Source organism: Musca autumnalis, unplaced genomic scaffold (genome assembly GCF_047663935.1).
Source record: "Musca autumnalis isolate F117 unplaced genomic scaffold, ASM4766393v1 scaffold_5, whole genome shotgun sequence".
Classification (NCBI taxonomy): domain Eukaryota; kingdom Metazoa; phylum Arthropoda; class Insecta; order Diptera; family Muscidae; genus Musca; species Musca autumnalis.
In genome coordinates this window covers 77,018,554-77,042,937 of record NW_027412088.1, presented here as the reverse complement: position 1 = coordinate 77,042,937, position 24,384 = coordinate 77,018,554, and the positions used below count along the sequence as shown (strand labels likewise).

At 35.2% G+C, this 24,384-nt stretch overlaps 2 protein-coding genes and 1 long non-coding RNA gene across 3 annotated transcripts; 1 reads left to right on the top strand and 2 right to left on the bottom strand.

Moving 5' to 3' along the window:
• Window positions 1-412: 412 nt before the first annotated feature.
• On the bottom strand, window positions 413-5,378 carry LOC141406180 (uncharacterized). The gene is made up of 3 exons (XR_012413333.1): window positions 4,315-5,378; window positions 2,065-4,263; window positions 413-1,998 (listed from the first exon to the last, which is right to left on the bottom strand). It is a non-coding gene; the product is annotated as an uncharacterized lncRNA (long non-coding RNA).
• A 2,116-nt stretch (window positions 5,379-7,494) lies between these two features.
• On the bottom strand, window positions 7,495-14,402 carry LOC141406178 (probable protein phosphatase CG10417). Its single transcript, XM_073991370.1, has 4 exons — window positions 13,591-14,402; window positions 12,193-12,748; window positions 10,940-11,838; window positions 7,495-9,318 (listed from the first exon to the last, which is right to left on the bottom strand). The coding sequence occupies exons 1-4, from the start codon at window positions 13,699-13,701 to the stop codon at window positions 8,713-8,715; spliced, it is 2,172 nt and encodes a 723-aa protein (XP_073847471.1). The 5' UTR covers window positions 13,702-14,402; the 3' UTR covers window positions 7,495-8,712.
• Window positions 14,403-19,875: 5,473 nt separating this feature from the next.
• Egm (acyl-CoA dehydrogenase family member enigma) lies at window positions 19,876-22,203 on the top strand. The gene is made up of 5 exons (XM_073991369.1): window positions 19,876-20,554; window positions 20,612-21,116; window positions 21,172-21,310; window positions 21,369-21,554; window positions 21,619-22,203. The coding sequence occupies exons 1-5, from the start codon at window positions 19,963-19,965 to the stop codon at window positions 22,141-22,143; spliced, it is 1,947 nt and encodes a 648-aa protein (XP_073847470.1). The 5' UTR covers window positions 19,876-19,962; the 3' UTR covers window positions 22,144-22,203.
• The last annotated feature ends 2,181 nt before the right edge of the window (window positions 22,204-24,384 follow it).

The following is a 24,384-nucleotide window of genomic DNA, read 5'->3' as shown; positions in this document are numbered from 1 at the left end:
TTTCATGAAATTATGCGTCTCTAGATTGAGTTTCGTAATAGCGTAATATCTTTGGTCTGTTCCAGAGTAGCAAGAATCTCCTAATTTTTACTATTTTTTCGATTTCATAAAGGGAAAATTGTTATCGTAGTAAAAATTTGTAGATTCTTGCAGGTTCTGGAACAAATAGGTATCTTGTTATCAAAAGAATTCTTAAAAAAATATATTTTTTTGATTTTTTTGTACAAATACATTAATGGGGTGGTCAAGAACATTCGAAACAGCACTACGAAGTGCTAAAAGGACCCGGCTATTGTTGGGTACACTCTGAATATGGTCGGGTGCCACCAAATGCCGTTATGACCGGTTCGGTTATACTATTGACGGCGAACCTTTGTATATACAACAACAGCTAACAATTTTTGCCGAGATCGTACCGAATTCGGATGTATTTTCTGCATAAGTTTCCATTTCTGATGCCGTAATCGCATGCAAAACAGGTCCGAATTTGTGGGAAGCGGTTCGCAGAATTCGGAACGTTTTGTCGAGGGAAATTCGGAAGGAACATTCTATTTTCTACACGAATTCGTTTAGAATTGGAAAGATTTTCTGATAACACTCTGAAGAAATATTCGAAAATCTGAAGAAAGAAGAATTCTTTTCGGAGATTTGTTTCGAGATTCTGAAAAATTTCGGAGCAAATTCTAAAAAAATCTAGATATTTTATCGGAAAATCGGAAACTATTCTGATGTTTTATTAGATATTCTAAATATTTTCTCCCAAAATTCTCAATGTTTATTAGGATACGTTTCGAATTTCTCATTGATTAAATTGGAACTTTATTTAAAATATTTGTTGAACTTTTTATTATTACAACGTTGATGAAATAGTATTCGTCGCTGCTGCCGACTGAATTGCACATTTATAAAATCATAAAGCACAGTCCTTGCGAACAAATTTTCCATTTGATTTATCTAAAGTAGAAATAACAATATTCACCCTTATTACGGTTGGCGTTGTCGTAGGCGTTCAAGTGTCGTAGACGTAGTCGTAGGCGTTGTCGTAGTCAATAATTTTTGGTATTATGTAAAATTTTCGACTACGTCTGTTTTGTAATATATTGCAAAAATACAGGGTGTTGAAGATTATTAACATTTTCGGCTATTACACGCCACCCTGTTATAAAAAAGAAAACAAAAAAATAGAGTCAGTTAAAATAAAAAACAATTATTTATTAATAAACCATACAAATGTTAAGTGTGGGTTATTTTATATCTGACGATGAAGATGAATATACTCCGAACGATTTAAACGTAAGACGAAAACAGTTACGACAAGAATCAAACATATTTTCCATGACTGATACTCAGTTGCTGTTGCTGAAATCCATTTCTGTGAGGGGTATTTGTGACTAGTGTGCAGGGATCCTGGTTCACTTGGACCTGTTGCTCATTTCCATGAGTGATACCTATGCTTACAGGGGTTATTGTGCGGGGATCCTGATTCACTACGACCTGCGGCTCTTTTGCATGAGACCTGCTTACGCTTTGGGGAGTAACTGTGCAGGGATCATGGTTTTCTAAATCTTCATGGATTATACATGCTTCAAACAGTTCTTCCTCAGTGGTTGTTTCTCGAAGCGTTGAAGGCTGCTGGATTCCAATTGACTGATTGCCCGCGTTTACAATTGTATCCAATTGTAACAAGCTTGATGCTGCTTCTTCCGTGTCTGTTAGTATGTACTGCTTGAAGGATCCTCCACCTGTAGCACGACATTCCGCCTTATTGTGAACTAACTTCTTCCTTAACTTGTAGTCAGCCCAGACTTTCATCCAACCCTCACCTGTTCGTACGTTCGTACTGGCGGTCCTAAAATGTTGAGTTTCGTACTAATTTTATTCCACTCTTCTTTCACGCTAATTTTTTTTATTCCATTGCTGTAACCTCTGGCCAAATTTGGATTGTTCTGCAAAATCTGGACCATTGTGTCAAACTGCTTTTTTGTGGTGACTTTTGTTCTAAAACATGTGCAATATTATAAAATTTATACGAATATATAATCTTTTTGTTATATAGACACATACCTTTTGTTTAAATCCATTTTATTTGTTCGTTTTTATTAACGTTTTAAGAAATTTGTCTGTTGTCGTCAACAAAATCTCTAACGACTAATTTCACAGCGTTTCTCGTAATAAAACGCCTCTAGTGGTAGCAAAATTGTAAAAGAATGGCATACAGAGTTGTAATATCTCGTATACGACATACATAATACCAATTAGTCGTTGCGAAAATGTCGTGTACGACATACATAATACCAGTTAGACGTTACGACACGTCAATTTGCAATTTTGGATACGACTACGCCAACCGTAATAAGGCTGATTATAAACAACGTTTTAGAAAATGTGTATACAATCTTACACTTTCATTTATTGTAAAACATGCGCCAATTTCATCACACAATAACTTGTTCCGTTACGTGTTATTCACTTAACAGCTGCAAAATAACTAAAAAAAAACAAGCAATATCGTAGAGACACAAAAAATCTCTCCCTTGCCTTTAAATCAACTCTCGACGAATGTTCGGCAATTTTGTTCCCGAGAGAGAGAGAAACGAATCAAAATTTCCCATTAGAGTATGTGCAGATTACTCGCAACATTTTCGAAAACAAGCGCACGAAAGTGTGCAGAAATTCTTAAACGAAATCTGGAAGAAGATCACTTCAATTTCTGAGAGAAATTTTGAGAATTCCGTACATTTTCTGAACAAACTTTAGAAACCCTCTTAAAAGAATCTAATATCAGAGCCCTCGGTAAAAATTGTTTACTGGGTATGTTGTTCGTGGTTATTATTGTCGTAGTTTGTGTGTGGGTAAAGCTCATCCGTCACATGGTTGCCTTTACATGCCATATGGTGGCCAAGAAATCCGATTGGATCGTTATGAAGTTCTGGCACGCGAATTATATTAAAACATTTTTATATTAAAAAGTTTATTAAAGAAGTTTTATATAGCTGGGAACTTGCAAAGTTTTTTGTTTAAAATATAAACAAGTAAGAACGGCGCTATGTTCGTCCGGGCCGAACTTGTTATACCCTTCACCACGAGTTGTATTGAAATAAAATGGAATACATAATTAGTTTCTTTCGTGTAAGAAGAAGACTTAATATTAAATTTCAGCAATTTTGGTAAAACAGTGTGAAGCACCGTTCTATGTTGGCTATTCAAAACGTCGATTTATACCCACAAATTTCTGGCGGAAAGTTCTTAGACTCAAAGAAGACCCCTAAGGGGTCGATCATCGATAACAATTATCGTTGAGTGGCGTTGCCAGTTGTCAAAATTGTTCCACGTATGGCAACTCTCAACTGTAGTTGCGAATCTCAGTTGACGAAGCGGCTGTTTTTCAGCAACCACCAATTTTCAGTTGCAGTGAACATTTTCGAAGAAACAAGAAGTAAAATAGAAGAAAAAATAAACATTTTGTTAACAATTATTGATTCTTTGCATCATTAATTAATTTTGTGTATCAATATGGTGAAAATAACGACAAAGCAACAGTTCGAAATATTAATTGATAAACTGAGAGAAAATCCAAACTTAGCCCGAGGAGTTCGGGAGTTTAGGTGAAACCAAAGCCACAGCGGATGAAGCGTTGAGGTCCATTTCGGACAGTTTAAACAGCCATGAACATCCAACACGAACACCTAATGAGTGGCAGAGTCTGGATTCACTTTAAAGCAAAGTTGAAAAAGAAAATGCCTCAAAATAAAATAAACTTCATCGACACTGGTGGTGGTCCATCACAATAAGTGAATTTATCGCCTTTGGAGCGGACAGCAGCAAATCTTTTGCAAATGAATTTGGTGACAAATACAGTAGGTTCAGTTTAAGTACAAATGACGAACATGCTCCATTGGACCCCCATAATGTGCGCATGTGCTCCATCTATATAGCCAACTACACCAGGGAATTTCGTTTTTGAATAAAAATGGTTTTTATTTTGCCTTTTTTTCTTGCTCAGTCAACTTCGAAACACACAATTTGTCCTCTATCAAGGGGACAACTTCCTTCAATACTCTCGGCAATGTAGATTGAGCCATGCAATTGTTGAAATCATTGCCATGGGACTTTTGGAAACTTCCCTCCAAGAATCGCAACGCTGCGCACACTTTTAAAAGTGGGGGTATTGCTGTTGATCTGTAACTTACTTTGAAGTCATCCTTTAACGTTTCCACAACGTAAACTACGGCATCCTTTGGCAATCGAAAATACGCCTTAAACCTGAAATAATTTACTGATTATACAGATCTTTCCACATGATCATCAGCTTACAGTGCAGATGGCAATTCCAATGGATTGTCCCTCAAATTTCTTCTAATATATGCAATGTCCTGTACATTTTCTTCATCATCAAAAAATAATTCCACCGAACTTATCATTTTTTGGGACACAAATAAAACTTGACGATCCGAAGATTCAATGGGCAGGTTATATTCCATTCTTGGGTTGTTTTCCAAATTTGCTCGAAAACTCAGCCAAAATATTAAAATATTGTCCAGAATACACAAAAGAGTTATCCAAAGCGCAATTATTTTTAAAATGTTTTTTTTTTTTTTTGAGAATAGAGGTCACAAGTTTGAAAAAACACTGATCGATAACATGTTTATCGACCACCCAGTTGAGTTGACATTAATGGTACAACATTTCGTCTCAGTCGCGCAGACAACTGACAACGCAACTCAAGTTTAGTGGCAATACAAGATAGACCCATTCATCTCAGTCGCGCAGACAACTGACAACGCAACTCAAGTTTAGTGGCAATACAAGATAGACCCATTAGTCGGAAATGGGGGCAATATGAAGGCGTGGACCTGTACAGAAATATTTCTGGGTAACAGTTGTATATCACCACAACCTTCAAAATACCGAAAATCGGGAGGTACCTTTCCATGGGGGCTATATGAAGTCGTGGACCTATACCTAACAATTTAGAGGGGAAGTTTGAGTACCCCAACGAAGTCTAAATACCAAATTTCAGCCATTTCGGAGGAATTTTGAGGCCACAACCTTCAAAATACCGAAAATAGGGAGGTACTGTTCTATGTGGGCTATATGAAGGTGTGGACCTATACCGACAAATTTAAAGAGGAAAGTTGAGTACCCCCAACGAAGTCTAAATACCAAATTTCAGCTATTTTTGGAGTAATATTTAGGCTACAACCTTCAAAATACTGAAAATCAGGATGTACCGTTATTTGGGGGCTACATGAAAGGCCTATACCGACAAATTTAAAGGAGGAAATTTTATAACCACAACAAAGATTATATACCAAATTTCAGCCATTTCGGTGGAATATTGAGGCCACAACCTATAGGGGATATATGAAGGCGACAAAATTCTGGGGGAATTGTTTATACTCTCAACAAAGACCAAGTACCAAATTTCAGCCATTTCGGTGTGATAATGAAGCTAAAACCTTCAAAATACCGAAAATTGGGTGGTACCGTTCTATGGGGGCTATATTAAGGCGTGGACCGATACTGACAAAATTCTGGGGGAAATGTTTATACTCCCAAAGAAGACTATGTACCAAGTTTCAGCCATTTCGGTGTGATAATGAGGCCAAAACCTTCAAAATATCGAAAATCGGGTGGTACCGTTCTATGGGGGCTATATGAAGGTGTGGACCGATATAGCCCATTCGCAATACCAAACATCCTAGGAGTAATAGAAACTTCTATACCAAATTACAAAGCTCTATCTTGAAAATTGTGAGCTGTATCTGATTTCAACAGACGGACATGGTTAGATCGACTTAGCATTTTACCCTGGGGCCTAATTATGTGAGTCGATTCGATCGAGAAATTACTCGTGAATTTGTTTTCGACACGATAAAGAAACGGCATTATAAGTCTCGATCTAAAACGTTTAAGCATTGTTATCGATTTTTTCGATAGTAACCGGTAATCGAACTGTGAAAACCGGTAATCGAACTGTGAAAGCCTAAATTTTCTTTAAGGAACATAATTATAGGTAGATGCCGAAAAAGTATTTATTTTAAAACAAAAACGAAAAAAGCATTATTATGAATGAAAAAATGTAAATTTTTGTGAAATTTTTTGAAAAATACTTTGAATAATAATTTCGGAATAAAGTTGTGGTAAGAAAATAAGAACATTATTAATGTTTGGAAGTCCTTTTTTAAATTGTTGTGACATATTGATAATGCATCTACCTTAATAAACGTACGGTTGTTTTGGCAGAATTATTAGAAACATTCTTGGTTGGCGCAATTTTTATAAGAAATGAACATAAAATAATAAAATGGATCCATCTGTGTTATTCTTGTTATCTTCTTCTAACGAAGAAGATGACAACATTAATTTAATTCGTAAACAAATTCGTTCACACAGTGAACCTTTATCTTTACCGGAAGCTGCGTATGTGTTTTAAAGTATAAATCACAAAATTGATCAATTTAAAATGTATATTATATTTCTTCGCAGATTTCTACAGAGATTCAGGCTGACAAAAGAGGCTTTCCCTTATGTACTTTCTTGTTTGGAATTTTCGTGCCAAAGTTCAAAATCTGTCCCCCCAATTTTGCAGTTGGCAGCAACGTTGTCCCTTTTGCGAAGTGGCGGTTTCCAATATACTATAGGGAATGATTTAATTTTAGGTCTGTGTCAGAGTGTTACATCAAAAATTGTTAAACATGTTGTAAATGAAATGGAGCGAAAACTATGCCCACAACATATACGATTTTCTCCAGAGCAATCTACTATATGTAAGGAATCATTTTATACCAAATATGGAATTCCTGGAGGTTCGTATATAATATTTAATATATCATGCAATAATTAACAAAATTATATTAGTAATTGGATGTGTTGACGGAACCCATTTTGGCCTACAAAAACCAACGGAAAATGAGCATATGTTCTTTAACAGAAAAGGATATCACAGCCTTAACTCTATGATAGTAAGTTTTGTTTATAGAAAATGTTATTTTCATCAAATTTTATTTACATGACTATAGATTGACGATCATGAATATACAATTTTGGCTATATGTTCCAAATATGGCGGTGCGGCGCACGACTTATTATTCTTACTTTTTGTTCAGAAATCTTCACATTTATTAACTAATTTATCTGTATTTTGCATAAACGAAAGCAAGATTCAATTTGCACATTACTTTTCTTGCATTTTCTTTCCTTTTGCTTGTTTACGATTGGTAATGTAGCAACGAGAAATGTCTCGCAGAAAATTGATCGATAACTCGATAATTTTACTCGATACCGAATGTTATCATACCAACTTTGGGTACTCGGTTCGAAAAAACTCGATATCGACTCACATAATTAGGCCCCTGATCAAGAATATATATTCTTAAAATGGTATCCGATGAATATTTCGATGTGTTATAAACGGAATGACAAGTTTAATTATACCCTCCATAATATGGTGGAGGGTGTAAAAATACCCTTTCCAAGTATAAAAACACAGTGTTTTTAGATGTGATTTATCCGCTAGACTTTTATAGCATTTATTTAATAATTATTTTTAAAGAACTGCTGTTGTTGTTGCTGTCGTTTTTTTTTTTTCATTATACTGTTGTATTGGGTATTGTATATAAAGGTGTATGTGTAATACGAGTGTAAAATATATTTTATAGTATAAAGCTGTTAACTAAAAAAATGCCAAGAAAAAAAATAAAAATTTTGGAGGATATTGCTATAACTGATTTTATATATATTACTTAACTGAAACAAAAATTATACATACATATAATTGGCAATATAGGGGGTCCAAATACCAAAATAATAATTAAAAGACCGGCATAATGGATAATTTCTTGGTTTTTTCTTTTTCCAACTCTAAATGCCAGCAGATAGGTTAAATATGCCATTTGAATATAAAATTACCAAAATTTATATCTGAAGTCCAAATTTGCAAAAAGTACAACTTTTGAAGTTATATGAAAAAGTAGCTTTGACAAAATAAATTGAAAAAAATGAAGAGAAAACTCCCGATTTTTTGTAAATAGCTAAAAGTAATTTAAACAACATTTTGTTGTAAATACAAAGGAAATGCTCTTTGAGCTTCCACTATTGAACGTATTATTTCATTGTAAAACTAACAAGAAAATAGAAATATAAAAAAAGAGCATAAGAGAAAAATTATTTCATATTATTGCAGAGATAATATAACTGGAAAATAGAAAGAAATGAACGCATTGTGTGTTTACAACAAGTAATTATATACTTTTTTTTATTGTTAATCTTATACTATTTAATGTCCTTGTTAATTGTGTTTTATTTCTTTTGAATGATTTAAGAGGGTCTTGTATGAAAATAAGTTCAAATATTTTTAATGTATGTGTTTTTTAAATCATTTTATTTTCTTGGGTGTGTGTATATAGTAAGGTTGTGTTATAAATTTATCTTATAAACTTAAAACCTAACGTGGGAAACGTTTGTGTGTGTGAGGGGGCTAGGATCTGGGGGCTAGAATATTTCACACCAACTTATAAATTAAGAAAAAAGTAAAAATTAAAACTTACTTTTTTTGCCTTACGTTTGTTTGCTTGTTTTGTTTCTTTGTAGTAATTATTTATGAAGTGAAATTGTAAAAATATGAGGAGTGATTAATGATGTTTACATATGTATGCTTTTTTTAAAAAAGGGGGATTGGTGGTGGTTGTGGGTGCATTTAAAACAAACACTTTACGTTGAGGATACAACGTTAGAAGTTGATGATGCATCTTCACTTTTATTATTTGATGAATCATCTGGTGTATCATCAGCATTACTTGACGATGTTGTTGTAGTGGTAGTTATGCTACTTCCTTCATCATTAGTGTTATCAGTCTTCAAACGTTTTGTTTTATTTTCAGCTTCATTGGAATCATCAGAGGTGGGTGAAGCCGAACGTTTTTGGGCTTTCTGTTCGGTTGAAGTCGAGGACTCTACTTCATTTTGCCTGGCCAATAATAAAACATCTTCCGTTTCTTTGGGATCAATTTTTGTGGGTAATTCCAAAATTTGCGGTTTAAAGCGTACAATGACGGCTGTCATATTATCGCAACCGGTACCATCTCCCATAGTGTCAGGTGCCAAACAAGCATCGAATAATTCTTCACATATTTCGGACATTTTTACGTGTTCATTCTGCAGGCGAAGGCGCACGAAATTGACAACTTCTTCGCTTGTCATAAAATTCCAGATGCCATCACAGGCCAAAACCATGAATTCATCTTCCGGTGATATAATTAATTTCTTTATATCGGGTAGAGCGGAAATCATTTGTTCCTCTGCTGGCAAATCGGCATTCTAAAAACAAAAAAAAAAAAAAGGTTAAATAAAGACATTAAGGATTTGTATGTTCTTAAATAATATAATATTCATAATGTGGGGGAAGTCCCGAAGTATTCTTTGGTCGCTCTTTCATCTCACCAGTTAAAGGGCAGCGACAAGAATTGTGCCGTGCAATATATTTTTACAAAAGGAAATGAAAGCCAGAGTAGATGCCCGAATTTTTCCCAACTATCAGATTATTTAGCCTTTACACTGAAACATCGGAAAAAAGGAAAAAGGCTGACAGACTTGTGGCAACTAAAATGTTTTATTTACAAACACCAGTTGTTTCAAACACCTTGAAAAACAAAATTAATCAATCATATGTGGTCGCTGTTTAAACTGGAACCTAGGGTTTAATCTGGAACCTATCGAATGAAGTACGACATGCAAATCACGGCTGTTGAGGCCGGAACACAAAACTTCAGCAAATACTGCTCAACTTATTATTTGTTTCAGAGCAATGGCAAAGTATTGTCCACTTCTCTAAGAGAGAAGGTATCTGCATATCAGGGTCCTTCACAAAGGAACCCATAAACGACAAGTGTCGTATAAGGAATAAAAATGTTGCAGAAATAAGTGTTTAAGATCTTAGACGATACGCAATAAGGTATGTACATAAGCTGGTTGGCCGGCTTGCACCATAGCTAGAATAGTTATTCCTTTATTTCCATTAGTTGTCACCAAAAGGGATTAGAAATGCAACGGATTAACAGCAAAAATGTTTAATATCTGAGACGATACACAATAAGGTATATACATAAGCAGGATACCACGAAGTTTTTCCTATATTTCCATTTGCTGTCACCAAAAAGGAAACAGACATTTTTTAAGTCTTATGTCAGACTATGACAAATTTCATTACCATGAAAATTAGTTTATAGGTATGAGGTGTGAAGGGGGTGAAGGGGGTGAAGTTCTGTACACAAGATTCTGTAATCTGAAATTATTCTTTGTGTTCAAATTCGTAACTCTCAAACCAATGCAAAGCAATGAAAATATCAAAAATTTCATATGATTTCATATATCGTCACCATAAATGCCGGAAGACGTAACCCACAAAACCAAAACTTTACAGGAGAAGCAAAAACGTTATAAAGTTAAAAACTGTTTTATGGGATATTAATCTTAGAAAGGCGAATATATGGGATATTATCGATCATATACGAAGGGGAATAAGTAGTGAAACCAAAACCGCTGAAGTGCTTAGTTTTGAGATCCTCCATTACAACAAAATCTGCAATATTTTTCCATTTTCCGAAATGCCATTTCTTGAATGGGAACGTTGTTTTTGAACATAGAAGCTTGAAATTTTGCCAGGGCATATATCTTAGCTTTATGTATCAGATTACGTCAAAAAAACGAATTTCGATTTTCATGTCGGGTACGTCTTCGGGCATTTATGGTGACGATATGATGTCAATTAGATGTCAATTAAATTTTAAAAGAGAATAACAAAGAATTTTCAAATATAAATTTTCATAGTCTGGCATAAGACTAACAATGTATCTGCAGCTACTTAAAATTCCTCCATTCCAGATTTATAATACAGAAAAATATGTAATAATTGTTTAAGAAATATCGTAAAACCTCTTACCATTTTATAGGCATGGTCTCCCAAGGCTCTTGACAAATTTAGGCCACCATTAACACGACCATCCAAAGTAACACGACCACCAGCCTTAACAATACGAGCCGATTCTTCATCATCTTCCGGTTTATGATCCAAACTCATTTCAATGGCTTTACCATTACGACAGACAACGCAACGAGAATCACCAGCATTGGCAACATATAAATCTCGGCCATGCAATAAACCAACAACAGCAGTGCAACCACTATCTTTGCCGGGTTCTTCAATCATATTGGCACAGAATTGCTCATTTGCCAAATACGATTCTTCATCTTCTTCTTCGTCTTCAGCGTCCTCATCTTCCTCATCGACTTCATCATCATCGTCATAATCGGCATCTTCATCTTCTGTGGTGTCTTCATCGCCCAAATCCTCTTCTTCTTCTTCCGATGAGTATTCCAATGCTTGGCGAGCATTGCTATCATTGGCTCCAAAGAAACTACTGGAGCTAATGCCAGAAGCATTATTTCCTTCGTTTTTACTGGGTGATTCTGTTGCTTTTGTAGAGGATTCTACATTTCCATTTTGTTTGTTAGTTGTTGTATTGCTGCTGGTACTATCTGTGGAAGCCGAAACAACTTCATTCGCCTTGGCGTCAGCAGTTTTGGTTTCCGTAGAGGATACACTGCCATTTTGTTCATTTTCCTTAACGGCAGATGAATCGGGCAATTCGGTAGATTTTCCATTTGATGCTTTTGATGATGAAGGTTCCGCTTCAGCTGCATTTGCGGTTGCATTATTAGCATTATTTGTTTTGCTAGCGCTACTGCTACTGCTGCTGACTGTTGAATCCTCTTCGGTTTCCATTTTATTGGAACCCGATGAGGATGATGAGGCAGCTTTTGAAGAGCTGGGTCCATCATCTACAATTGGAAAGAGAATTTAAAAAAAAAGTACATTATTTTATGGATTGAAAAAAAAAAAACTAGTACAGGCTAACTTCCGTAACGTCAGTTGCTTTGTTGTCATCAAACAAATCTCATGAAATTAGGACTTCTTAAATCGGGCTTAACTCTACTGCGATTTAATAACATTACTTTAGTATGGAACTCGATATAAGAACGCCTAATTTCGTGAGATTTGTTTGATGGCAACAAAGAAACTGGATTCGAAAATTAGTCACTCTACATCCTCTTTTGGGAAGAAAACAAAAATAAACGAATAGAGTTGATCTCATTTATACCATTTTTTTTTTTATTTACGGGCATATTACTCACTTTGAAGAGCTGCTAGTGCCGCTTTGGATGTAGATGAACCTTCTGGTTTAGAATCTGGATCTAATTCAGCTCTATTTACAGCATCAGCAATTACAGCTGCTGCTCGTCTACCACGCAGATAGGGAGATTGTGGCTTCGGTCCACTGCTACTGTCTTTCAGTTTCTTGACAGGATTGATGCTTGGCATGGAGGGATGACCCTTGTACTTTTCCAATACTTCATCCAATGGTAGGCTACCCTCTTCATGTAATTCCGCCAAATTTTCATCTTCATCATCGTCTAATGCATCACTATCATCACCATCGACAATATTTTTTTCACCAGCCAGAACTTTAAGTATTTCAATGACAGCTGGTTCCAAAAGGGTTTTATCGAAACCCAAGAATGCATCTTTTAATGCTTTTTCAAAATCACCATTTTTATAGGCTTCCAACTCCTTCAAAAAGTTGGGTAATTTATCAGCACAATACGTTGAGACTTCAGCACCGCCATGGCCATCGTATACAGCAAAGAATGCAGTATTTTTATCGAAGTCTAAAATAGCATTGTGAGCGTCCTGTAAGAAAATAATAGTCGTAGAGTAAAAAATTAATGAATGTAATTTTGTAATCTTAGCCATTTCAAAATGTGACAATTCATTAAAGCCTTAAATCCCAATCTCAAGTAGAAATAATAAACCAAGTGTAGGAATTGTTATAATAATATAGAGTATAGTAAATATTTTGAGGGCACCACCTGAATAGAGCTTAACAATATGAAAATTATGCAAGAAAAAATTAGCTATTAGTCCAGCCTGAAAGCCTTCGTGTTTCATATTGGATTAAGACCTTTTTAATATAAAATAAATGTTTCGGATCGATTTCTCAATTTTATATACCCTACACCACAATGTGGAAAGGGTTCATAAGTTTGTTTCCATTATACATTTAAAAAATTTTAAGTTATTGTTTACGTGAAAGAAAATACACAAAACTATCCATAATTTAGATTTAACATAATACTAACTTGACGCTCATTTTTAACATTTTGATTTCAATAAAATACCAACCACCATTTATAAAACGGAACTTCTTTCCTTTAGCTACCTCCCGGTATTTTTTATTGAATTTTTTTCTAAGTTGCCGGCAGAGGTTTTAAGACTTCCTCCTATGGACAGGTGCAAATCTCGGGAACGGGAACATTTTTTTAAATCTAACATTTTTCTCTAAGTAACCGGCCTTTAACAAGGGAATTGGAATTTTCGGAACTTCATATGCCCTTATCGTGAACTATACATTTCCCCGAAGAAAGTAATATATCGTTGAAATCAGTACAAAAAACACTACCTGTGGTAAATTTTTTCTGAAAATGGTAGCTAAAGGAAAGATACGAAAAAAAAAACATTTCATTTTCACTTACCTCTTGACTATTGCGCCATCCTTGCATGGAACTAGCACCCACAATTAAATATTCATTCAATTCATCTGTGGATATTTTATCCGTTTTTGGCTGTGAAAGGTAAGCTCCCATTGTTTTTTGTTTTGATTTGTTGCCGCCTTCACTTTAATACTTTCAACTTACAACACGACCGACCACCCTCTCTGATGTTGTATTTCTGTATTTCCCACACCTATCCACACAACACACAAGCCGGTCAAAAATCGATTCTATGAATGCGCCGCTTTGCTTGTTTTTGTGTATCTTTCGAAAGAGGATAAGACGAATCGGCGCGTATTATAATTGACAATCTAGGAAGTATGTATTTAAGAAATATTCAATACAATATTTTTCCTTTCCACAAACGCAATCGCTTCACGTGGTTTCTTTTAGAACAAAATTGAAACTGCCGTCATTTACTTGACAAAGGTTGCAAATTTTGTACGTTTTTTCTCAGCTTCTTTTTTCGGTATTCTTTTCAATCAAATTCGTTCTTTTTTTGCTGTACTACGAAGAAGACGCCTGCAATTTTATTTTTTCTTCCTTCAGAGATATAGATTTTTGACCTTTTTCAACGTGGCTTTATGAATATTTTATGTTATTTTCTTAACTATTTCCTTTAACTGTTCAATGACAATAAATGTTTTCTCTGGAAAATTGTGTAAATTCCGGAATATTTTTAATTTGCAAATTTTGCAAAAGTTTGTCCGTGTTCCGCCTGAATTTTCCCACGTTTGTTTTAAAACACGTAGACGACGTCGTAATATGAACGCCGTTATATTTGCTAAAATACTGACGCTGACTCTTGTGATAGTCCCAATTTACATTAGGCGAGTTTACTTGCGGCAATTGTCAGTTTGTAGGTGAGAGAGGGGGCTGAGAGGCAAAGGGTTACCATATGCCTCACCTCTCTCTCCATCAAACTGACAATTGCCGCAAGTAAACTCGCCTAATGTAAATTGGGACTTACTGTTGTAAGTCGAAGTTTACACGCGAGTAATTTCTCTGAAGAAATTATGCTAAGTTTACATTTACGAAATCCACTCGATTTCAACTGTCAATTTCATAGCTCAAACGTCAAATGAAATCTCATCTGGATTTCATTTGACGTTTAACCTATGGATTTGACAGTTGAAATCGAGTGGATTTCGTAAATGTAAACCAAGCATTAGTCCCGGTTCACACTTGTGTGGTTTCATATATAAAATTTCAGGAGATTATGAGTTCTTATAGGCTGTTTATGTTATAGGTTTTTGTCGGGTTAACCTTCCATATGAGGATGTTTGACGTATATTCAATGGAATTGACATTTAAAATCCAGAGGGTTTGGAATACCCTGTTATTTATTTATTTATTTATTTATTTATACATTGCGATAGAAGCCTATTGGCCAATTGGCATCGCAACACAGCATGAAACTACAACATTATTTCATATTACAAAATGACTTACAGATAAGAGATAAGACAAAATAGATATATATTACACAATGTAATTTAAAATTATTAAAACAAAAATTGCAAAAAAGGCTCCCCAGCCTAATAGAAGAATCAAAACTGAAACTGAGAGAAAAAAAAATATATATTGCTGGTAATTCAACATGATCGAAAAAGCATGTATTCAGAACAATGTACTACTCAGTAAAATACCATATATGTATTAAGTATTAGTATTACTATTAATAGTAAAGGCTTCAAACTTACGCCGAAATTCAAAACATGGGAAAGAGAAGTTACGTAGCTCATTGGGTAGGTGATTCCACAGCCGAGCAGCACGAACCACAAAAGAATTTTCTAACCAAGATGTGGAAAAAATGGGCAGAATTATCTGTATGTTACGATTATATCTTGAAAACGAAAATCGTTCCCGAAGTAATACTGGCAGATCCAAGTATATCGATTTATAAAGAAAAGACACAACACGTTGTTGGATAAAAACTTTAAAAGGTACTCCTAAGAAATTGTGCGCATGAGCAGAAATGTGGTCCCTTCTGCGCAAACTGTAAACAAATCTGACAACCATATTAAAAAGCTTTTCTACTCTCTTCAACTGCACATCAGTTGTACCTGATATAACCTCAATGCCATAAGAAATAACTGACATTAGCAGTGCGTGAGCCAGATTCCTTTTAACAAAGAGGGGCAGGTAGAACTCAGTGCTATATAATTTACGAAGAACGTTTATGATCTTTGGAAACAAAGCATCAATATGTGCGGAAAAATCAAGTTTAGAATCGATAATGACACCTAGACACTTCATCTTGTCCACGAAATGTATAGGGGAACCATCAATAAGTATATTTACACTACCACCTAGACGACTAGTGGGACCAAATATCATCGACTTAGATTTAGAAACATTAATCACCAAATTGTTGCTATCTAACCAATGCGATATGTCGCATAATGTAGAATTAATATTAGACTGCAATTCGGCAGCAGTTTTACCATTAAAAAATAGATGAATGTCATCAGCATACAAAAACGGAGTACACCCACGTCTGTGTACACTGTTGGCAATATCATTAATGTATAAAATAAACAGAAGGGGACCCAGGATGGAACCCTGGGGTACTCCACTGTATATATTACGAATATTGGAAACACTACCATTGAATGTAACGAATTGGGAGCGGCCCAATAAAAAAGATGAAATTAATGCACAAGCAGATGAATCGAATAAATAATTGGATCGAAGTTTACTTATCATCTTCGAAATATCCACTCGATCAAATGCTTTGGATAAATCCAATGCTACGAGAACTCCATTTTCACCTCTTTCAACTGTCTCTCTAATGGCATCAGTTAAATCAATCAGAAGCGAGGTAGTACTAAGCCCTCGTCTGAAACCATACTGGCATGATTTAAGAAGACGATGGTTATCAATAAAATGCTCAATTTGCTCCTTAATTAGGTGCTCAGCGATTTTAGATAAGGCTGGCAAGATACTAATAGGCCTCATGTTTTCAATACCATTTAACTCCCTATCTTTGGGTATTGGCACTACGCGTGAAACGTTATATATAAACGTACTATTATAGTACGTTTAGACTTATAAATCCACTCGATTTCAAATGTCAATTCCATGGTATATACGTCAAACAAATAGTAGTTCTAAATCCACTGGATTTTATTTGACGTATATTGTATGGAATTGACAGTTTAACAGCGTGTTTTTGTAAAAAGTTTTTGCCCATTCGTTCGTTGATTTCATGAACGAAGACACAATTTGGTTTTCATAGCGGTTGACGTTTGTATTCGTGTGACAAAAAAATGAAAGCTTTTTATTTTCGTAATTTTTTTGGTTTTCGTAACAAAATCAGACGAACGAATACGTCAAAAATAAACGAATGGAAAAGACCCATCGTTTTGAATGAAAATTAAATAATTTGAGTAATAAATGGCACAAAACACACGAAAACTGGAAGGGAATACAATTTTATTTATTTCCATAGAAGCACACGCGTATATGTACATCCGTTTCTTCATATTATCGCAATTATTTTTGGACAAATTTGATTACATTTTTTTCTTATTTTTTGTTTTTCATCTGTTTATCGGGGTTGCCATCAAGTAACACATTTTACGTGCAGATGCCTATGCAAAATTCACAAAATAAGTATCATGGAAACCCTGAAATATAAAAGCTTTTATAAAATAGACGAAAGCTTTCAGATAAAAACGAATGGTTCGTAAAATTTTACAAGAACCAAATTTTGAACGTATACGTTTTAGTACGAACGGTTCGTGTGACAGGCAAGCATTTTTACAAAAACACCCTGTAAATCATAGTATAAGTTCATAGTCTAATGCTACGTTTACATTTACGAAATCCACTCGATTTCAACTGTCAATTCCATAGCTCAAACGTCAAATGAAATCTCATCTGGATTTCATTTGACGTTTAACCTATGGATTTGACATTTGAAATCGAGTGGATTTCGTAAATGTAAACCAAGCATAACAGCCGTTATAGATCGAGTTCCATACTCCTATGTTACACGCTGAAACTTTCATACGAAACTTTCCCATTATTTTGGCCAAGGCATATTCATATAAGGTAAAAGTGACAATCAGCAGTATTCTTACTTTTTTTGTAAATTTAGTTTTCAAAATGTAATAGGGTCAACTCATGGAATTTGAAACTTCGAAATCTGCTACCATAAAATACAGCTTGTCATCCTAAACGTGTAATAAAAATGACCTACGAGAGTTTTGAATGCTTTATATTTACATTTTGCTTCAAATTTGTTCTATTCTAGAGGATTTTCAAAATGCATTTATGATTTTCCTGAAAAAAATTTTGGAACGACCCTATTATTCAATATTTTCTTTGACAATTAATTTTCAATAACAACAATGTTGTTTTTGTAGATTTGTTAGTTGTTGTAATTCATGCATATACCTTATAATAAATATACCTTGATTTTGGCGTTCTTAGGTCGAGTTCCCCATTACAGTAATTTCATAAAATTACTTTTGTATGGAACTCGATCTATGAACGCCAAAATAACGTATGAAAGTTTTAGCGTGTAACATAAGAGATAGTTCCGGTCCACATTATCGCGATTTCAATGTAATAATTTCATGAAATTAGACGTTCTTAAGGCCAGAACAGAATCAATCGTCGCATGCTTTGCTTGCTTCCACAAATGTCAAATTATAAAGGAATGCCATAGCCTCTTGGCAAATCCGCCTGCGTTCTCCTTTAGGAGGCTCTGGCATTCCTTTATACATAATTTGACATTTGGCAAGCAATCAAAGCAAGCGACGATTGATTCTGTTCTGGCCTTTAGATCGAGTTCCCTACTACAGAAAAATTTTCAAGGTCTGGCGTATGACAAAGCAAACGACGAGCTGATTGAGTTTTGGCTTTTAAGGCCAGAACAGAATTAATCGTTGCTTGCTTTGTGTGCTTTCCGAATGTCAAATTATAAAGGAATTCCAGAGCCTGCTAGATGGGAACGCAGGCGGCTTTGCAAAGAGGCTTTGGTATTCCTTTATAATTTGACATTCGGTCTGTTCCTTTACTTCTGTAAATGGTAAAACCGGTAAAAGTTGTAAACGACTCCCATATGAATTGTATGGTGTCTGAAGTAAAGGAACGATTTTCGAGTAGAAAGTGGTAAAACTTGAAGATTCTTGAACGTAAAGGAACAGAGCTATTTTTTGAAGCAAGCTACGATTGATTGTATTCTCACCTTTTCTTTTATTTTGGTTTGTAATTTTACCGATTTTTTTCGGTAACTCAAAAATGAGTTACAGAATTCCACAACAGATATTTTCCGTTTTGTGGTACAAACGGAATAATTTGGTATTGCATATAACCGGATTTAATAAATTCACTGGATTACAAATATTAATTCTATTGCGTATACGTTAACCCGACAAAAAACTTTAATGCAAACGGTCTTTTCCAGTTTTTATCGCTTTTTACCCGCAATGAGCTGCTAGATTTCATTATTTTTAATGCTGCTAGATTTCAATATTTTTCCTTTCAAATTTTCATAGAAGTAGAATCCTATGGATTCAACTGAATTTTGTTTCTATGAAAATGTGAAATGAAAATTTTTATAAAGGAGAAAACTGTCAAAACTGCGTTTACAAATGACAGGACGGTTGACTTCATATATTGATTGTCAAAATCCCACAACTTGCCTGAGTGACGTAGGCGTCCAGACAACTGCAAAAACAGTTGTAAAATTTTGAATGAAAATTATCGACTTCTTTTTGTTTTCCGTTCACATATTTTGTTTTTGTTTTTGTTCATGTTCTTTTATTTTCAACACATTTCAATTATTATCTCACTTATTTTTACAAAAATGCCAAAAATTGGTCTTCCTTACTGTCTGTGAAAAAATTATGGACAGCTGGGAGACAAACGACAAATGCATGTATGTGTTAGTAAATCAGAGTTGTATTTGAAGACAAACTGTCTGGTGTAAACGCCTACTCTTATGTTACACGCTAAAACTTTCATACGAAACTTTCCCATTATTTTGGCGTTCTTAGGTCGAGTTCCCCATTACAGTAATTTCATAAAATTACTTTTGTATGGAACTCGACCTATGAACGCCAAAATAATGGGAAAGTTTCGTATGAAAGTTTTAGCGTGTAACATAAGAGCTAGTTAGAGAAAGGCGCCAATATATTTTAAAACCAGTATTTTTGGGGTTTGTGTCTTGACTAACTTGTTGATTCACAATACACCACGCATAGAGGTACATTTTCAGTGAATTGCAATCTTAAGAAGATGAAGAGAGAAATCATAATAAATCCATATGGGTTATCATTCGCAGTGAATATTTTGGCAAAGAAGAAGCATTCTACATGCCGAAAATTAACAATTACGTGAATGGTAAACGGTTTAACTTATTTTAAAACGCACAAAATGTTGCGTACTTCGCAGGTATTCGGTTTGATCAATAAAACTGCACGTAGATTGGCCATTAGCAGTAGTAGGTATGCTTCAAGTTCTTCCATAACTGATGCCCCTGAACAGGAGGAACAAGTTGCCGGAGCGCCAACACATAAACTTCCACCTCGTTTACCCTTGGTCAAGAATTTTTTTGTCGGTTTAGTTGACAATGAATTGTTGGCCTTTCCTGAAGTTATTAATCGTGAAGATATGTCAAAGTTGCAAAATGAATTATTGCCTCTGAAGAATTTCTTCACAGAAGATTTGAGTAATGTAACTCTCAGTGGCAAAACAATGCCCAAGGATTTGCCGGAAAATTTAAAAACACTAGGATTGTATGGTTTGAATCTGTCAAAGGATTTTGATGGAAAAGGCTGGGGTTACAGTGAAAGTTTAATGGCAAGTGAACCGGAATCTGCAACGACTGATGTTGCTTTGAGTCTACTAGGACATCGTGCTATTGTGGATGTAATACAAGAACTGGGAACGGATGAACAAAAGAGTCAGCTGCTAAAAAAGTTGGGAGAAGGTAAGTTTGGCATTTATTAATAGAATCACAGAGTAAAAAGATTGATGTCTGTTCAAGGTTCCATGGTGGCTTCTGAGGCAATTTTTGAATTTGATGGCGCCGAAGATGATTTTTTCGATACCACCGCCCATCATGAACTTGATACGCATACATGGGTTCTAAAAGGTGGCAAGGCATTTGTCATATGTCCACCAAAAACTTCAGATGCAGTTCATCTGTTTCTGGTAGTGGCCCAAACAAGCAAAGCAAATGTACAAACTGAAGCTGCACGCTCAACAACAGTATTTTTGGTTGACTCAAATATGCCCGGTGTTAAAATTGGGGATCGCCACTCAACCATCGGTTGCGGTGCCAGTTCTATACATCATGTACAATTTGATAATGTCCGAGTACCTCAATCCAGAATTTTGGGACATGCCCATGAGGGCAATGTTGTTGCTGATACCTTGCTGAAATCTAGTCGTCTGCGTAATAGCATGGTTGGTATGGGTTTGGCCAAAAATATCCTCAATGAAGTTTCACAGGAATGTATTGACCGCAAGTTATGCGGTGTCGTGTTGAAGTATGAAACGAATTTGTTTTTATGATATTTGTTATTAACTGTACGGCTATTTTAGAGATTTGGAATCAGTTCAAACCCATTTGGCCAAATCCTATTTGTCAGTTTATAGCATGGAAAGTATGATATATATGACAGCAGGCCTTTTAGATGAGTTTAATTATCCTGATGTAGCTGTGGAATCAGCCATGACAAAGGTTATTTGGCCTTCATTCTAAAATGCTATTTGTTTGCTACATTTTAATTTCGTTTCAGTATTTGACCCTCAAGGAGTTGTTGAACATTTCCATACGATCCCTGGATTTAATTGGACCAAAATCATTGATTGCTGGACAAACAACTGAACAATTTTTCCGTAATGCTTCGCATCTTTATACACAAGGCGAATCTATAGATAATTTAAGTATCTTCATTGCCCTAGCCGGTCTTCAACATGCTGGAGTAAGTAAGAGTAGTGGTGGTATGTAAAAAATTTAACTTAAGTACTTTAAAAATGTAATTTCAGTCATTAATGGGTGATAATATACGCAAGCAGCGTAATCCTCTCTACAATCCGGGTCACATATTCTCCAAATTTATGGAACGATCTACCATTGACAATCCTGTTACAAAAATGGACTGCAAAGAACATGTTCACCCCACCCTAGAACCTGCTGCACTGTGCTTGGAACATTCAGTGGCTCGTCTGCAAATGTGTGTTGATCTGCTATTTACCCGTTATGGCAGTGGTATTGTGGAACGACATAATGAGTCGAGACGTGTTGCCGATATGGCCACCACAATTTATGCCATGTTTTCCAGTTTAGCACGTGCTTCACGTTCATATTGTATTGGTTTGCAGCATGCCGATCATGAAATGCTTACAGCTATGACAATATGTGTAGATGGTCGGGATAAGGTAATGACCCTAACCAAGGAAATATTCAATGGAAGCTATGTAAATAATGATAATAATTTACAACGTTTATCGCGACAAATTGTCAAGAGCAAAGGTTATTTTGCAACGCATCCATTGACATATAATTTTTAATTTTTGTTGATATTGTTACTGGACGATGTGTAGTTTAAAATAAAAATAAGATAAACTAAAGTTTTGATATGATTCATTTATATGATCCTGCAAATTTTTGGCAAATTTGTGTATCAATCGTCGTTCCATTTTCTTTTAATGTGTATACATAAATTTATTTTATTGCAAAATATGCCACAATATATTTTGCAATGGCAATTCTATATGGAAAAAATAGTTTTAATGCATCTTACGTTTGGTTTACATTTACGAAATCCACTCGATTTCAACTGTCAATTCCATTGCTTAAACGTCAAATGAAATCCAATAGATTTCAGATGAGACTTCATTTGACGTATACGCAAAGTAATTGACAGTCGAAATCAAGTGGATTTTGTAAACCAAGCATTACGGTCTTTGACGTTGTTGGGGAAATTACAACAAAAATATTTTTGATAAAGGGATTTGACATTTCACATTCGAACAGCTGGTGTGATACCACTTACCTTACTACCTTGGTAATTGTCCCATGACGTATACATAATGGATTTGACAATGTAAACCCAATGGATTCACCAATAGCATCCCAGCAAAATAAATTGGAAGTAGTGCAATGTAGACTAGTTCTTTTACGGCATGTTTTTATGCAGTTCAAACGGAGTCGTGAAAAGGGCACTCCATTCCTCACATTTTAACCGCATTTGGATGCAATCCAAAGAATCACTTGTCACATTTTAACAACATCCGGAGGCAGTTCAACGGAGTCGTGAAAAAGGCACTCCAATTCCTCACAATTTAACAGCATCCGTATGCAGTGCAAACGGAGTCGTGAAAAAGGCACTCCGTTCACTACATTTTATTAGCAGTTGTTAGAGATCCCTACATGTACATAAATCAGTTTGTACATCTCTACAGGCAGCGGAATACATTTCCAAAAAGAGATAATCGTGTTAACATTTCCAAACATTTGTTAATACAAACTAAATAATATTTAATTTGTGAACATTTTTTCGGTAACTCACGAGAAGAAAATTTCCCAATGGAGTGCTGTTGGAGTACATGTCGAAATCTTAACTGGTGATGGGAAGGCAATATCAAACCCATTTAGCAGATGAAGCAAAAGCACTTAAGCTTGGATTAAATGAAGAGCGGAGGAAACACACATATTTGCGATTGAATTCAATAGAGAATTTTCATAATTTGTGTTAATTTAATAAAGTTATTAATATTTTATTTTGTTATTCAAAACACGTGCTCTGAACTGCCTCCTATTCTACCCCAAAGGGTCAGTTAAAATGCAATGCCAAAGGGTCAGTTAAAATGCAGTGCCAAAGGTTCAGTTAAAATGCATTGCCAAAGGGTCAGTTAAAATGCGATGCAATGGAGTGCCTCTTTCCGGGGTCACTCCCTTGTAAAAATCATGAGTGAAAATGCATAATTTGATGCACTTCCAAATCACTTCCCAGCGAAAAGTTTGCCTCCAAAGAGGCAGTTAAATGATATGTACAAGTGATTTGGAAGTGCATCAAATTATGCATTTTCACTCATGATTTTTACAAGGGAGTGACCCCGGAAAGAGGCACTCCATTGCATCGCATTTTAACTGACCCTTTGGCAATGCATTTTAACTGAACCTTTGGCACTGCATTTTAACTGACCCTTTGGCATTGCATTTTAACTGACCCTTTGGGGTAGAATAGGAGGCAGTTCAGAGCACGTGTTTTGAATAACAAAATAAAATATTAATAACTTTATTAAATTAACACAAATTATGAAAATTCTCTATTGAATTCAATCGCAAATATGTGTGTTTCCTCCGCTCTTCATTTAATCCAAGCTTAAGTGCTTTTGCTTCATCTGCTAAATGGGTTTGATATTGCCTTCCCATCACCAGTTAAGATTTCGACATGTACTCCAACAGCACTCCATTGGGAAATTTTCTTCTCGTGAGTTACCGAAAAAATGTTCACAAATTAAATATTATTTAGTTTGTATTAACAAATGTTTGGAAATGTTAACACGATTATCTCTTTTTGGAAATGTATTCCGCTGCCTGTAGAGATGTACAAACTGATTTATGTACATGTAGGGATCTCTAACAACTGCTAATAAAATGTAGTGAACGGAGTGCCTTTTTCACGACTCCGTTTGCACTGCATCCGGATGCTGTTAAATTGTGAGGAATTGGAGTGCCTTTTTCACGACTCCGTTGAACTGCCTCCGGATGTTGTTAAAATGTGACAAGTGATTCTTTGGATTGCA

Bases quoted from the DNA above. Each gene is read 5' to 3' on its own strand.
- Egm (XM_073991369.1), top strand. From the start codon at position 19,963: ATGGTAAACGGTTTAACTTATTTTAAAACGCACAAAATGTTGCGTACT. The intron at 21,117-21,171 runs GTATGAAACGAA...CGGCTATTTTAG, and splicing joins TTATGCGGTGTCGTGTTGAA to AGATTTGGAATCAGTTCAAA. The intron at 21,311-21,368 runs GTTATTTGGCCT...ATTTCGTTTCAG, and splicing joins TGGAATCAGCCATGACAAAG to TATTTGACCCTCAAGGAGTT.
- LOC141406178 (XM_073991370.1), bottom strand. From the start codon at position 13,701: ATGGGAGCTTACCTTTCACAGCCAAAAACGGATAAAATATCCACAGAT. The intron at 12,749-13,590 runs GTAAGTGAAAAT...ATTTTCTTACAG, and splicing joins GATGGCGCAATAGTCAAGAG to GACGCTCACAATGCTATTTT. The intron at 9,319-10,939 runs GTAAGAGGTTTT...TTTTGTTTTTAG, and splicing joins GAGACCATGCCTATAAAATG to AATGCCGATTTGCCAGCAGA.